The sequence below is a fragment of the Saimiri boliviensis genome, chromosome 11, assembly GCF_048565385.1.
Source record: "Saimiri boliviensis isolate mSaiBol1 chromosome 11, mSaiBol1.pri, whole genome shotgun sequence".
Classification (NCBI taxonomy): domain Eukaryota; kingdom Metazoa; phylum Chordata; class Mammalia; order Primates; family Cebidae; genus Saimiri; species Saimiri boliviensis.
The window spans coordinates 20,066,259-20,082,567 of record NC_133459.1 but is presented as its reverse complement, the minus strand read 5'-3'; the positions used below and the strand labels follow the sequence as shown (position 1 = coordinate 20,082,567).

The 16,309-nt window shown below is 41.1% G+C and overlaps 1 protein-coding gene across 7 annotated transcripts in view; it reads left to right on the top strand.

The window, feature by feature from the left end:
• Positions 1-16,309, top strand: part of USP48 (ubiquitin specific peptidase 48) — a 103,863-nt gene that overhangs the window by 29,166 nt on the left and 58,388 nt on the right. For all 7 annotated transcript variants that reach the window (XM_039474155.2, XM_039474154.2, XM_074380250.1 and 4 more), the window contains 5 exons: positions 181-308; positions 657-781; positions 1,412-1,520; positions 5,102-5,235; positions 6,587-6,669. In XM_039474155.2, coding sequence (XP_039330089.1) covers positions 181-308; positions 657-781; positions 1,412-1,520; positions 5,102-5,235; positions 6,587-6,669 — 579 coding nt within the window. The remainder of the gene's footprint in view (positions 1-180; positions 309-656; positions 782-1,411; positions 1,521-5,101; positions 5,236-6,586; positions 6,670-16,309) is intronic.

Here is a 16,309-nt window from a genome sequence, read left to right as displayed (position 1 = left end):
GGGATTACAGGCATGAGCCACTGAGCTCAGTCTATTTCTAAGTTTTAAAATGATAATAAAGTATTAATATAGTTTGGATGTAAGGGTGTTTATGTTCTCACGTGAAGAGGAAGTACCATTTTTAAAAAAGAAAAGTAGCAACTTAAAAAAAAAGGCAAATTTATATTTTTCTTTCAATAGATTATGAGCCTCAAACAATTTGTGAGCACCTCCAGTACTTGTTTGCCTTGTTACAAAACAGTAATAGGCGATACATTGATCCATCAGGATTTGTTAAAGCCTTGGGCCTGGACACTGGGCAACAGCAGGTAAGAACTATATATATTTTTTTTTTTATTTTTTAATATTCAGAGGTACCTATGCATTCCTTAGAATGTTTATAAAGGGAGATTAAGTAGAATGCTTTTTAAAAATTAATTTCTTTCTATTTTGAATGAAAGCCTTTAATTACTGTCTAGTATGTTATACATTATACTTGATTCCATTTATGGAAATTCATATGTGGGCACAAACCGATTGAACACAGCAGTAGCCCCTGTTTGAAAATGCTGAGTTGAAAGTATAGGCAGTTTCTGGAATGTTGATTGTATTGCCATTTGTAATATAAGTTGAAAAGCAAGGTAATAATTTTTCTTTTCATTAACCTAAACTTGAAGGATGCTCAAGAATTTTCAAAGCTGTTTATGTCTCTATTGGAAGATACTTTGTCTAAACAAAAGAATCCAGATGTGCGGAACATTGTTCAACAGCAGTTCTGTGGAGAATATGCCTATGTAACTGTGTAAGTCTGTTTCGACTTTTTCATGGTACATTTCATTCTGAAACAGTTACTCATGTTAACTATTTTTCAGTGCAGTTCCTGGTTATAGCTTTAGTGGGTTATCATGGGACCTGAAATATTTATAGTAATACATTTCCATGCGAACATGTAAACAAGTGACTTGGTAATTGCATTTGAACCCATCCAGGTTTTAGGAACTGTGTCTGGGTAAGCTCTTGCCATCTGCCCTTGCTTTATTGGCTGTGTGGTGTGAGCTAAAGAGTAAGATTGGAGCTGGCTAGAATACTAAAAGTAAATGTAAAATGCCTCCTTAAAAGTTCCCATGAGTACAGTGTACAACATTTGGGTGATGGTTACATTAAAACGTAGACTTCACCACTGTATGTTATATTCATGTAACAAACCCATACTTGTACCTGTTAAATTTATATTAAGAAAATTTCCCAACGAATACTTAGCCTCACCAGTCACTTTCTGTTTTTATTTCATTTTTAGTATACATAGCAAGTAATTTATGTGAAAGAGAATTAGTTAAGATTATAAATGCCTTTTTCCATCTTTCTAGAATGTACTCCAATAGAACTTTCTTGCTTTCCCCACTCTGATCTGAATTTTGTCATTTTATTATAGTTGCAACCAGTGTGGCAGAGAATCTAAGCTTTTATCAAAATTTTATGAACTGGAGTTAAATATCCAAGGCCACAAACAGTTAACAGATTGTATCTCGGAATTTTTGAAGGTATTCAAATTTTGGTGTATATATTATATTGGTCCATTAACAGTTAAATGTTATTCTGAAGGATTTTTTGATTTAGTGGCTAGCGCTTTTATTGTGTCAGCTTTTTCTACATAAGAAGCGTCTGTGTTTGTGTAATGATCCAGAAGAAACTTTATGAAGTACCAGAGCAGGCTGTGTCTTAAAAATGATTTTGGTTATTTCAAGTTATTTTATATGTAAAGTTATGTATGTGTCAAAAGATATTATTCTGTGATTGTGGGTAGTGGGCTATTGAAAGAATGCTAAGCTCGGTTATCGTAAAGATAATTTACCTTTTTGCAATGAAAACTAGAATGTGTTAAATATAAAACTTTTTTACATTGACATGGTCTTTCTGCTTTCTGTATATTTAGATTCATGTGGAGATAATTAAGTGATTCCTTTCTGTTCTGAGTGGAAAACTGCTAAGAGGAACTCTTTGTTGTCAAGCAGGAATATATACGTAGCATAATAGACAAGCTTATTATCCAGCTAGCTGTCTTCAGATATTTTTGTGCTTTCTGACTTCCTCAGCTCATCCAGAGCATGCCTGAAATAGTCATTGAATTCATTTAGCTGAATATTTATTGAGTGCTTACTCTGTGTCAGACACTGTTTCAGCTGTTGGGGATTAGCCTTTATGGAGCCTATAAAGTAGTGGTGTGGACACCAGGGAGGGACAGTAAAATAAATAAAGTTAGAATATATAGTGGGTCAACTGTAGTAAGTGCTGTGGAGAAAAAGAAAGCAGGGAAGGTGGTACTGGGCAATGTGCTAGGGAGTAGGGTGGGGTGGGGGCAATTTGTAATAAAGTGGTTGAAAGCAAAGCGGTGAGCGTCGTAAGAATCAAGGAAAAGAGTGTCCTGAGCAGAGCTCCAGATGAGAATGTGCCTGGTGGATTAAGGAACGAGGTAGGGGGTTGAGGGGGTGTGGGTGGATGTGGCTGAAGTGAATAAGCAAAGGGAGAATGATAGAAGATGAAGTCAGTTAGAAGGTTTATCAGATAGGGCCTGGTGAACCTTGGTCAGAAGTTTGACTTTTACTCTGGGTGAGGTTGAGATGTCATCAGCGTCGTATGCATATGAGTGATGCAGTCTGTTTTAACAGGTTAACTGTGGGTGCTGTCTTGAGAATAGGCTGAGAATGGGTTAAGGGCAGAGAGGAGTGCATGGTGGCTTGGACCATGGGTTAACTGAAGAGGTGATAACCACTCTTTGGCTTTTAGATACATTTTCTAAGAGCAGTTAGAATTTACAGGCTGGGGCTGGTTGTGATGGCTTACATTTATAATCCCAGCGCTTTACAAGCTGAGACAGTAGGATCACTAGAGACCAGGAGTTCGAGACCAGTCTAGGTAACATAGTGATAGACCGTCTTTGCAAAAAATAAAAGAATGAACCAATCATGGTGTTGAACAGCTATGGTCCCAGCGATTCAGGAGGCTGAGGCGGGAAAATTGCCTGAGCTCAGGAGTTTGAGGCTATCATTAGCTATGATTGCACCACTGCACTCCAGCCTTGGTGACAGAGCAAGACCTCATCTGTTTTTTTTTTTTTTTTTTTTTTTTTTTTTGAGACGGAGTTTCGCTCTTGTTACCCAGGCTGGAGTGCAATGGCGCGATCTCGGCTCACCGCAACCTCCACCTCCTGGGCTCAGGCAATTCTCCTGCCTCAGCCTCCTGAGTAGCTGGGATTACAGGCACGCGCCACTATGCCCAGCTAGTTTTTTGTATTTTTAGTAGAGACGGGGTTTCACCATGTTGACCAGGATGGTCTCGATCTCTCAACCTCGTGATCCACCCGCCTCGGCCTCCCAAAGTGCTGAGATTACAGGCTTGAGCCACTGAGCCCGGCTGACCTCATCTGTTTTTAAAAAAAAGTTTTTAAAAAAAATTTGCAGAGTGGACATGGAGAGTAAGAGTCAAGGATTACTAAGGTTTTTGGCCTGATCAACTAAAAGAATGGAATTGCTCTGAGATGGGGAGGACCTGGGAGGAGCAGGGCTGGCTTTGAGCATGTTACATTTGAGTGGTATAGTTCCAGGGAGAAGTCGTGGCTGGATAAAATCACCAAGAGAGTGGGAGAGAGACAAGGACTGAGTCCTGGGACATTCAAATGTTAGGGATCAGGGAGGTAGGAGCAGCTGGCACCGGAGGCTGTGAAGGAATGCGTGAATTAGGAGGAAAGTGTGACTAGTATCCTGGGAGCCAAGTGAAAAGATGATGGTACCAGTATTGCATTACTTAAGTAATACTGTGCAAAAAGCTTGAGCTCAGGAGTTTGAGGCTTCGGTTAGCTGTGATTGGCTGCAGTTAGCTTTATAGAAATATAAAGGCAAATTTTATTTATTAATTATTATTTTTGAGACAGAGTCTCGCACGGTCATCTGGGCTGGAGTGTAATTGTGCAATCTCAGCTCACTGAAACCTTTTGCCTTCCAGGTTCAAGTGATTCTCCTGCCTCAGCCTCCTGAGTAGCTGGGATTATACGTACCTACCACTGTGCCCAGCTAATTTTTTTGTATTTTTAGTAGACACAGGGTTTCACCATGTTGGCCAGGCTGGGCTTGAACTTCAGACCTCGTGATTCGCCCACCTCAGCCTCTCAAAGGGCTGGGATTATGGGCGCGACCCACTGCACGTGGCCGAGGCAAATTTTAAAAAGAAACCACTATCAGCGAAAATATTTGATTTTTCTACACGTTTCTTTTTAGCTTTGTCTCATGAATGTGTTTCCGGAATTTTAACCAAATATGTATATAATTTTGTATTCTGGTGCCCATGTATAGTTTTTACTACCACCCCCCATTTTTTATCTATCTGTCTATCTGTCTGTGACTGACTGACTGACTGAGTCTTGCTCTGTCACCAGGCTGTAGTGCAATGATGTGATCTCTGGGATTACAGGCATGAGCCACCGGGCCTGGCCTTTTTTTCATTTTTTCAAGATGTAGTCTCACTCTTTGTACCAGGCTGGAGTGCAGAGGTGTAATCTAAGCTCACTGCAAGCTATGCCTCCCAGGTTCAAGTGATTCTCATGTCTCAGCCTCCCGACTAGCTGGGACCACAGGTGTACACCACCACGCCTGGCTAATTTTTGTATTTTTATTAGAGATGGGGTTTTACCATGGTGGCCAGGTCTTGAATTCCTGGCCTCAAGTGATCCGCCCACCTCAGCCTCCCAAAGTGCTGGGATTACAGGCATAAGCCATGCTGCCCAGCCTTTTTGCTGTTTTTAAATTAATGTGCGTCAAAATACATGTGACGTTTCTTTTTAAAACCTACATTAGAATTCCCAAGAACATGGGACTACCAAGGTAAATAACCTAAAACAAGCATTTTCAACATCATATGTTTGGGAAACAGGCACATCGGTCTTAAATATCATTGTATACAAATTGATAATATCACTGCTGAGCAGTTCCCATTACTTTTGTGTGTCCATTATTTATAGCAGCTATTGTTAAATAGCTTAAGTGAGAGTTATTAACTAAAATGAAAGAGTTTTATCACTTGTTTTAAGCCCATCTTCTTTTTAAAATTAATGTGTCTTATTCCTGATCAGGAAGAAAAATTAGAGGGAGACAATCGCTATTTTTGCGAGAACTGTCAAAGCAAACAGAATGCAACAAGAAAGATTCGACTTCTTAGCCTTCCTTGCACTCTCAACTTGCAGCTCATGCGTTTTGTCTTTGACAGGTAAATGTGTGCAAATAGTAGCTTTGTTGTTCATTATGTGCTAATATGTACAGACTTTACCATAGATAGATGAGATGATAAAATGATTATAATTTGAAACTCTAGATTTGAGAATGAACGTTATAGATGGAGCTTGCCATTTTGAAATGTCAATATTTCATGATTTTATCATAAAAATTTTAAAGGAGCCAGCCATATAGAGTTGATAACTAGACAGGTAAAAAATTCTTACATTTTTTATTCTCAAAAAGTAGAATAAAGAATTCTTGGGCAATAAGAATGAAACTCCGTCTCAGGGAAAAAGAAAAAGAAAAACTGCAAGGAACTGAATTACCCTGACCTTCTGTACTGATATTTTAAATAGAATAAATTTTGTAATCATTACACCCATGGACTGTACTTTTCATTTTATAATCAAAATCAAGGCAGTGTTAGCACATGTGCATGTCTTTTATAAAGCAGAATTTGTTTCTTTTGTGATTAAGTTGAAACTTGCGAAAAATAAGCTGTGTTTGGAATCAGCACTTTGAATTCACGTTTTTTTTTTGAGATGGAGTCTTGCACTGTTGCCAGGGCTAGAGTGCAGTAGCGCAATTTCGACTCACTGCAACCTCTGTCTCCCAGGTTCAAGCGATTCTCCTGCCTCAACCTCTCGAGTAGCTAGGACTACAGGCACTCGCCACTATGCCCAGCAAATGTTTTGTATTTTTAGACAAGATGGGGTTTCACTGTATTGGTCAGGCTGGTCTTGATCGCCTGACCTCATGATTCACCCGCCTTGGCCTCCCAAAGTGCTGGGATTACAGGCGTGAGCCACTGTGCCTGGCCTGAATTCACATTTTTTAACCTATTATTATTTGTCCATCTATAAACCAATATTCTGTTTACTTTTAATTGTACAGGTTTAGCCGGGCGCGGTGGCTCAAGCCTGTAATCCCAGCACTTTGGGAGGCTGAGGCGGGTGGATCACGAGGTCGAGAGATCGAGACCATCCTGGTCAACATGGTGAAACCCCGTCTCTACTAAAGATACAAAAAATTAGCTGGGCATGGTGGCACGTGCCTGTAATCCCAGCTACTCAGGAGGCTGAGGCAGGAGAATTGCCTGAGCCCAGGAGGCGGAGGTTGCGGTGAGCCGAGATCGCGCCATTGCACTCCAGCCTGGGTAACAAGAGCGAAACTCCATCTCAAAAAAAAAAAAAAAAAAAAAAAAAAAAAAATTGTACAGGTTTTAGAGGAAGATTGTTAAGTGAAAGCTAACTACTGTTCAGTTTACTGAAATAGTTAATAGAGCTTATATATTGTATTATGATTGCTTAAATATAAATAAAATCAGCTTTCCTCTTGATTAGGCAAACTGGACATAAGAAAAAACTGAATACCTACATTGGCTTCTCAGAAATTTTGGATATGGAGCCTTACGTGGAACATAAAGGTAATATTTTTACTGAGGAGTAAACATTATAATGCTCAGAGACTCTAACTTGTGACTGGCTTGTGATGAATACAGAATAGCAGTCAACTGCCAATTTTGTTTGCTAATGTCTCTCTGGGAACCTCTGTCTAGAAACAAAGACTTTTTTTTAGGAGAACCAAGATGTTAATTCCACTTTATGTGAGTAGGCACATAGCAAAGATTAGGTGGTTCATCTATACGTACAGAATTAAGGGTATAAAAATAATTGATTAAAAATGAAAAAGATATTTTACTGTTTCTGAACCCACATTTGCCACCTTAGTTTAAATACTATTATTTGTCATTCTTCAAAACTAACAGTCTCCAAGCTGCCTCCATTCACTTTTTAAAAACGTTGTCCCAAAAACTTTAGGTGGCATAATTCCTGTATTTATGCTTTTATTTTTCATATCTGTAACCACTGATATGTCCTAGGATGCTATCATTGTTTTAACAAGAAATAAGTACTGCTTATTTCTTTTGGTAGTCTTCCTACCAAACAGGATGAGTCTTGTTAGAGAAAGAAATGTTTTACTTCCCTTTAAGGTTGAATTACTTATTTATTAATTTATTTATTAATTTTTGAGACGGAGTCTTGCTCTGTTGTCCAGACTGGAGTGCAATGGCACGATCTCAGCTCACTGCGACCTCTGCCTCCTGGGTTCAAGTGATTCTCTTGCCTCAGCCTCCCTTGTACCTGGGATTACAGGTGCGCACCACCAGGCCTAGCTAATTTTTGCACTTTAAGGTTTTGCTGTGTTGGCCAGGCTTGTAAACTCCTGGCCCCCAGTAGTCCAGCTGCCTCAGCCTCCCAAAGTGCTGGGATTACAGGCATGAGTCACTGAGCCTGGCCTGAAATTTTTTATACAGAAATTATTTCGTAAACTCTGTCTCTTTCCACAAAAAGACAAAATTTCTAGAGGCAGCTTACAATGGAAGCAAGCTGTAAAAACCTTTAAAAGACATGGGAAAGTTGGGGAGGAATGTGCTAAATGAATATGTGAGCTTTCAAATGTATGATACTCTCAGTACTGTGCTTTAAAATTTGTACCTCCATGGAAGAAGGAAATTGTTACCAACTTCACTTTTGGACTTCATTGTTATATTGTTCTATTTTGTGGAAAAAATAAACTTAGCTCTAGTTCACTTTATGTAGTAGTTAGCTTCCTGCTTCCTTTGTTCAGGTAATGGAAATTGAGGAAAATCTAATGGGTTAGTGGCTTTCTAATCTAGAAACTTAGGAGATATGAAATGAATGAGCACTTTGTTTGACTCTACCAGATAGGTTTGAATTGTTAGTATTAATAGTTCTTAAGTTTATATATATTTGCCCCGTTTATACTATAAAGAAAATATTTATCAAAAGGATGTGTTAGATCAAAACCTGTAGAAATATTTAATTTTGGTATGTTGGTTTATAAAATATAGTAAACTCTTAATTGTAAGTTTTTATTTTTTATAATTTTTTTCAAGATGGGCTCTGGCTCTATTGCCCAGGCTGAATTGCAGTGATGCGATCACTGCTCACTACAGACTCACCTTCCTGTGCTCAAGCAATCCTCCCACCTCTCCTCCTGAGTAGCTAGAGCTACAAGCATATGCCACCATGCCCAGCTAATTTTAAAAAATTGTTTTAGAGTCAGAGTCTTGAACTCCTGGGCTTTAGTGATTCTCTCACCTCAGCCTCCCAAAAGTGCTGGGCTTACAGGCGTGAGCCACTGTACCCGTCTCATTTTTTTTTTTTTTTTTTTTTTTAAAGAGAGACGAGATTTCACCATGTTGGCCAGTCTGGTTTTGAACTCCTGACCTCGTGATCCGTCCGTCTTGGCCTCCCAAAGTGCTGGGATTACAGGCATGAGCCATCGAGCCGGATCCCGTCTCCTTAATTTTTAAGTAAATAAATAAATATTCTTATTTTAGAATTGTTTGCTAGGACTGGTAAAAGCAACCTAGTGGTTTATAGTTATAGGCTTGTCTTTTACATGCTGTCATAATGCTTGTTCTCCCTTATATAGGTAGAAGAATAAAAACAACTTTTGTTAATTTGCTTAGGGTTCTAGATAATTTGGGAAATTCAGAAAGCATAAAGAAAAAAATAAAAGCCACATGTATTTCTGTCATCCAGATAATTAATATTTATATTTTCCCATACTCACATAACCACTCAAAGCTGTACACACATACCATCATAGTTCAAAAGGTGGATCTAAAAGATGATCTATAGTTAAAAGGAGAATCCACCTGTTTCTTTAAACGGTGAGCCTGCAGATATGCAGAGTTCTTCAGAAGGAGAGGTCCTCATTTTCGAATATTAGCCCCTGACTCTGTAACTCAAGTCTTGCCATGTTTCTTGGGGATTTAAAAACTATCCTTTTTTGTTTTTGTTTTTGTTTTTGTTTTTGTTTTTGTTTTTGTTTGAGATAGAATTTCACTCTGTTGCCCAGGCTGGAATGCAGTGGCATAATCTCGGCTCACTGCAACTTCTACCTCCTGGGTTCAAGCAATTCTCCTGCCTCAGCCTCCCGAGTAGCTGGGATTCCAGATGCCTGCCACCATGCCTGGCTAATTTTTTGTATTTTCACACGACCTCATGTGATCTGCCTGCCTCGGCCTCCCAAAGTGCTAGAATTACAGACGTGAGCCACCGCACCCGGTCTAAAACTATCTTAATTCTGAATTATTTATTTATTTATTTATTTATTTTTGAGACAGAGTCATGGTCTGTTACCCAGGCTGGAGAGCAGTGGTGCGGTCTCTACCCACTGCAACCTCCGCCTCCTGGGTTCAAGCAAGTCTCCCTGCATCAGCCTCTCGAGTAGCTGCGTTTACAGGCACTCATCACCATACCCAGCTAATTTTTGTATTTTTAGTATAGACAAGGTTTCACCATATTGGCTAGGCTTGTCTTGAACTCCCAACCTCAGGTGATCTGCCCACCTCAGCCTCCCAAAGTGCTAGGATTACAGGCTTGAGCCACCACATCTAGCCTTAAAGTTGATTAGTTTAATGAATTGATAAGTATAAGTCCAGGTTCTCTCTAAGAATGGTAATGTGATGTTAGCATTTTTGTTTGTTTGTTTTTGAGATGGAGTTTCGCTCTTGTTACCCAGGCTGGAGTGCAATGGCGTGATCTCGGCTCACTGCAACCTCCGCCTCCTGGGTTCAGGCAATTCTCCTGCCTCAGCCTCCTGAGTAGCTGGGATTACAGGCACACACCACCATGCCCAGCTAATTTTTTGTAATTTTAGTAGAGACGGGGTTTCACCATGTTGACCAGGTTGATCTCGATCTCTTGACCTCGTGATCCACCCGCCTCGGCCTCCCAAAGTGCTGGGATTACAGGTTTGAGCCACCGTGCCCAGCCGATGTTAGCATTTTTAATGCAGTCTATTGGTAATAAATTTACAGCTACTGCTAATACCTGTGGATTATTGTCTTCATTAATGATACGGGGAATACTAGTAAGATTCCTTTGGATGCTCCTTCCAGCTGACCTAATAGGATCTTCTCTCCTTCAGTGATCTTGCCTTCCACCCTCGATCAGCCCTTACTCAGTGCCTTACCTTGCCTTATCCTTCCATAGTTGAAGTTTCGTGTATCTCAGTCTATTTTATTTTTTTATTTTTAAATTTTGAAATGGATCTTATTCCTAAAAGTTTAACATGCAAAAATGCATGGCTTGGTGAATTATGAATTATGTACACTCCCCAGATGAAGAAAGAAGAACATTTCTGGTTCCCCAGAAGCCTCTTTTTGTGCCCCTCCCAGCTGCACAGTTAAAACCTCCTTCTTCCTCTTAAGTGTAACCACTTAATCTGACTTTCATGTTGAACGCTTCTTTTATTGTTTTTCTTCTTTGGCATTTTACTGTATAAGCATGCATCCCTGTACATAGTTTACTCATATTTCTACTGGGATATTGCCAGCCACAGCGTAACCCATAATTAAATCTTCCTCTGCTGTCCCTGCTTTTTCACCTGGATTATTGAAGGTAGTGGGAGAAGAACCCCAGCCTCCAGATCCTGCTAAGTCCCTGATCGTTAACCATATCGTACTTTGTTCCTCCCAGACCTTGGAATGTCTTTAAATACTACTAACTTCTGCATTTTCAGCTGAGGTTTCATCTGTTGGACATGCTTGTGTTTCTGAGAACTAGGTCCCGCTGAGGTTGCTGGAACCCAGTGTACTGCAGACTTCCATACTCTGGAGGCTCATGCATTTCTGGAAAATCCTGGGCTTTGGTTCCCCTTCAGCTTTCTTTCCTTTTCTCTTCCCTTCCTCCTTTCTCATGTCTTGCAAAATGATGTGCTTTTGACCAATTAGGGTCAGTAGAGCCACAAATAGATATGTATCACCTTTCTCAGTTATTGATGTATTTAAAATGTTGTTGTCATCAATATTTCCTCATAAATTTATTAAAGGCATCCAGAATGTTAAGAAAATTTTTTTTTTTTTTTTTTTTTTTGAGATGGAGTTTCACTCTTGTTACCCAGGCTGGAGTGCAATGGCGCGATCTCGGCTCACCGCAACCTCCGCCTCCTGGGTTCAGGCAATTCTCCTGCCTCAGCCTCCTGAGTAGCTGGGATTACAGGCACACGCCACCATGCCCAGCTAATTTTTTGTATTTTTAGTAGAGACGGGGTTTCACCATGTTGACCACAATGGTCTTGATCTCTTGACCTCGTGATCCACCCGCCTCGGCCTCCCAAAGTGCTGGGATTACAGGCTTGAGCCACCGCGCCCGGCCAAGAAAAAAATTTTTTTAACCACTTCAAACATTAAAAATCCAGTTTTTATAATCCATGACTGACACTGTTGGAATATTGTTCAGGCTGATCTGTCTGTCTGAGCTGGTTATTTTCATGTTGGTTTGTTTCTTCTGTTCCTGGTTGTTTTTGACTGCATGCTGGTTACTGCACAGAGAGAATTATTTATGGGGATTCCCCTAAGGCTGGGATATATGCCATCTCCTCTGCAAAGCCCTTAGGTTTATTTCTGTCAGTGATTTGGGGCCTCCACTAGTTAGGTATGATCACAAAGTTAAGGCTTGAGGTTCACTGGCTTACACAAACTGGAAGAACCTGGTATGGCCAATCTAAGACCATGACATTCTTTCCCCTGCCCTTTTTATTTTACTGCTCTGTTCAGGACTCAGGAGGTTTCTTATTCTTTTTTTTTTTTTTTTTTTGAGACGGAGTTTCGCTCTTGTTACCCAGGCTGGAGTGCAATGGCACGATCTCGGCTCACCACAACCTCCGTCTCCTGGGTTCAGGCAATTCTCCTGCCTCAGCCTCCTGAGTAGCTGGGATTACAGGCACACGCCACCATGCCCAGCTGATTTTTTGTATTTTTAGTAGAGACGGGGTTTCATTCACCATGTTGACCAGGATGGTCTCGATCTCTTGACCTCGTGATCCACCCGCCTCGGCCTCCCAAAGTGCTGGGATTACAGGCGTGAGCCACCGCGCCCCGCCGTCTTATTCTTTTCTTTTTTCGAGACATAGCCTGTCACCCAGGCTGGAGTGCAGTGGTGCAATCTTGGCTCACCACAACCTCTGCCTCCCGGGTTCAAGCAATTCTCGTACCTCAGCCTCTCAGGTAGCTGAGCTTACAGGCATGTGCCACTGTGCTTGGCTGATTTTTGTAATTTTAGTAGAGACAAGATTTCACCATGTTGGCTAGGCTGGTCTAGAACTCCTGATTTCAGGTGATCTACCTGTCCTGGCCTCCCAAAGTGCTGGGATTACAGGTATGAGCCACTGCGCCTGGCCAGTAGTTTTCTTTATGGTTCCCTGAAGTTAGGAAGATAGGCTTTTTCTGGTTCACTTTTAATATGAAGTAATGGGTGGAGTGCAGTACAGTAGAGAGAAGAGTAGAAGGTGATTCCAGGTAAACCCTAAAATGTGGAGTATAAAAATGCCCCAGGGCAGCCGGGCGCGGTGGCTCAAGCCTGTAATCCCAGCACTTTGGGAGGCCGAGGCGGGTGGATCACAAGGTCAAGAGATCGAGACCATCCTGGTCAACATGGTGAAACCCCGTCTCTACTAAAAATACAAAAAATTAGCTGGGCATGGTGGCACGTGCCTGTAATCCCAGCTACTCTGGAGGCTGAGGCAGGAGAATTTCCTGAACCTAGGAGGCGGAGGATGCGGTGAGCCGAGATCGCGCCATTGCACTCCAGCCTGGGTAACAAGAGCGAAACTCCGTCTCAAAAAAAAAAAAAAGCCCCAGGGCAGAGACAGCCTGGGCCACCTAATACTAATAATTAACCTAGAAATTATAACAGATATTCTTTATTTTTATATTTATTTATTTATTTATTTTTTTGAGACGGAGTTTCACTCTTGTTACCCAGGCTGGAGTGCAATGGCGCGATCTCGGCTCACCGCAACCTCCGCCTCCTTGTTCAGGCAATTCTCCTGCCTCAGCCTCCTGAGTGGCTGGGATTACAGGCGCACGCCACCATGCCCAGCTAATTTTTTGTATTTTTAGTAGAGACGGGGTTTCACCATGTTAACCAGGATGGTCTCGATCTCTCGACCTCGTGATCCACCCGCCTCGGCCTCCCAAAGTGCTGGGATTACAGGCTTGAGCCACCGCGCCCGGCCTCTACATTGCTTTGTCCTGCGTTCTGCATGATTTCTTTATCTCCACCTTGTACTTTATGTATTCTCTGTTCAGATGAACCCGATCTGAGGTTTAACCTTTTTATAGAGTTTTGACTGTCGGTGACTGTAATTTCCATTTCTAGAAGTTTGATTCTGTTCATCATTATTTGATTTTCATCTAGTCCCATCATTTACTTCTTTAAATATACTTAAAATTTTATTTATGTATTTGCTGTTTCCACTGACTGAGGTGAAAATCTCCATCAGTTTGCTTTTGTTGCTGTTTGCTGCCTTGCAGTTAGAGTGACTTGTGTTACATGACGCGTGTGTTTGTGTGTTCTGATGGAATTCATTCCTTAGGACTGTCACTCATCCCAGGACCACATCAAACAAAACTCTTGGCTTGAGGTTTTTCTGACTTCATAGGTAGTGTGAATTCATGGTAAATAAATCTTTTTGAGGGCTAACTTCTTATGAAGTTATAATGGAGACTTGCTTTTCGTTTTTCATTTTTATCCATAGGTCCCAAAGTGTAAGTATAAGGCAGATAATTTTCTCTTACCATTGATATTCTTCTAAACCAAAGAATTCTAGTTTCAAAGAAAATGTGGTATATATACACAATGGAATACTATTCAGCCTTAAATGGGAAGCGGGAAGGATATTCTGTCATATGTGATCACATGGATGAGTCTGGAGGACATTGTGCTAAGTGAAACAAGCCAGGCTAAAAAAGACAAGTACTGTGTGATCTCATCTATACTATATATAGAATCTAAAAAAGTCAAATACGTACAGATAGAGAAGAAAGACAATTAAAAAATAAAATAGAGAAGAAAATGGTGGTTACTAGAATCTAGGGAATGGGGTGGTGGGTGGCAGAGACATTGAGGAATGGGGAGATGATGTTTAAAGAGTGCAAAACTTCAGTTAAACAGGATGAATGTGTTTTGGAGAGTTATGGACAACATGGTGACTACAGTTCATAATGCATTGTCCATTTTGAAATAGCTAAAAAAAAAATAGGTTTTAAATGTTCTCACCACAAAAAATAGTTATGTTGGCCAGGCGAAGTGGCTCATGACTGTAATCTCAGCACTTTGGGAGGCCGAGGCGGGTGGATCACGAGGTCAGTAGTTCAAGACCAGTCTGGCCAAGATGGTGAAACCCCATCTCTGCTAAAAATGCAAAAATTAGTCAGGTATGGTGGTGGGTACCTGTAATCTCAGCTACTTGAAAGGCTGAGACAGGGAATTGCTTGAATCCTGGAGCCAGAGGTTGCAGTGAGCCGAGATCATGTCACTGCACTCCAGCCAGGGCCACGGAGCGAGACACCACCTCAAAAAAAAAAAAAAAAAAAAAAAAAAGGTTATATTAATTAGCTTGATTTAATCATTCCATGATGTAAGCATATCAAACATTACATTGTACCCATAAATATGTACAAATATTATTTGTCGATTTTAAAAGATCCTTAGTTTCCTGGTGGGAGTCCCCTGTTAGACACCTCAACTTTTATGAACCTTAGCTGTTGTCTCTGATCCCGTAAGTCCCTTGAGATATAGTAAAACAGAGTTGAAGTTGATCATAGTGTTCCCCTAATGCTCCCAGAGGGAAACTCTGTTGTCCTTACTACATGGCTTATTGCTGTCACATGGCGTTGGGCTTCTGAGAATTCTTTCTTGCCAGATAATTAGTGCTTTTAGAAATATTTAAAAATATTTTTATCTTACCCAGTATCTTCAGTATTTTCTGCTTGGGTGAATTCAGTGGGTTTTGATCACTTAATTTTAGGTATTAATCTGCATTACTCTTTCCCCCACTATGCTGCAACAATGCAGGGACTTTGTTCATTTAGTCAACTGCTGTATCATTCACGCCTGAAACTGTGTCCAGCATGTTTATTGTTTATCTAATGAGTGATTGACTATACTCTGCTGTGACTTACTCTTTGCATTTTTAAGGAAATTATACCAATGAAATAGTCAAATTCTAGCTTGGGCAACACAGTGAGACCCAGTGTATTAAAAAAAAAAAAAAGGTGGGGGATGTTGGGCGCGGTGGCTCACGCCTGTAATCCCAACACTTTGGGAGGCCAAGGCAGGTGGATCGCTTGAAGCCTGGAGTTGACCAGCTTGGCCAACATGGCGATACGGCATCTCTACTAAAAATACAAAAAATTAGCTGGGCGTGGTGTCAGGTGCCTGTAATCCCACCTACTTGGGAGGCTGAGGCAGGAGAATTGCTTGAACCCAGGTGGCAGAGGTTGCAATGAGCCGAGATCTCGCCACTGTACTCCAGCCTCAGCAACAAGAGCAAAACTCCATCTTTAAAAAAAAAAAAAAAAAAAAAAGGTTGCTGGGCGCGGTGGCTCAAGCCTGTAATCCCAGCACTTTGGGAGGCCGAGGCGGGTGGATCACAAGGTCAAGAGATCGAGACCATCCTGGTCAACATGGTGAAACTCCTTCTCTACTAAAAATACAAAAAATTAGCTGGGCATGGTGGCGCGTGCCTGTAATCCCAGCTACTCAGGAGGCTGAGGCAGGAGAATTGCTTGAACCCAGGAGGCGGAGGTTGCGGTAAGCCAAGATCGCGCCATTGCACTCCAGCCTGGGTAACGAGTGAAACTCTCTCAAAAAAAAAAAAAAAAAAAAAAAAAAAAAAAAAAAAAAAAGGCCAGGTGCAGTAGCTCAAGCCTATAATCCCAGTACTTTGGGCGGGAGGTCAGGAGTTCAAGACCAGCCTGGCCAAAATGGTGAAACCCTGTCTCTACTAAAAATTAGCTGGGCGTGTTGTTGGGTGCCTGTAACCCTAGCTACTTGGGAGGTTGAGGCAGGAGAATTGCTTGAATTCGGGAGGGGGAGCCCAACCTGGGGAACAAGAGCAAAACTCCGTCTCAAAATTAATTAATTTGAAAAAATTAAAATGTACGCCTCTCGTCCCAGCTACTCCAAGAGGCTGAGGTGGGAGGATCACTTAAGCCTAGGAGGTTGAAGCTGCAGTGAGCTGTG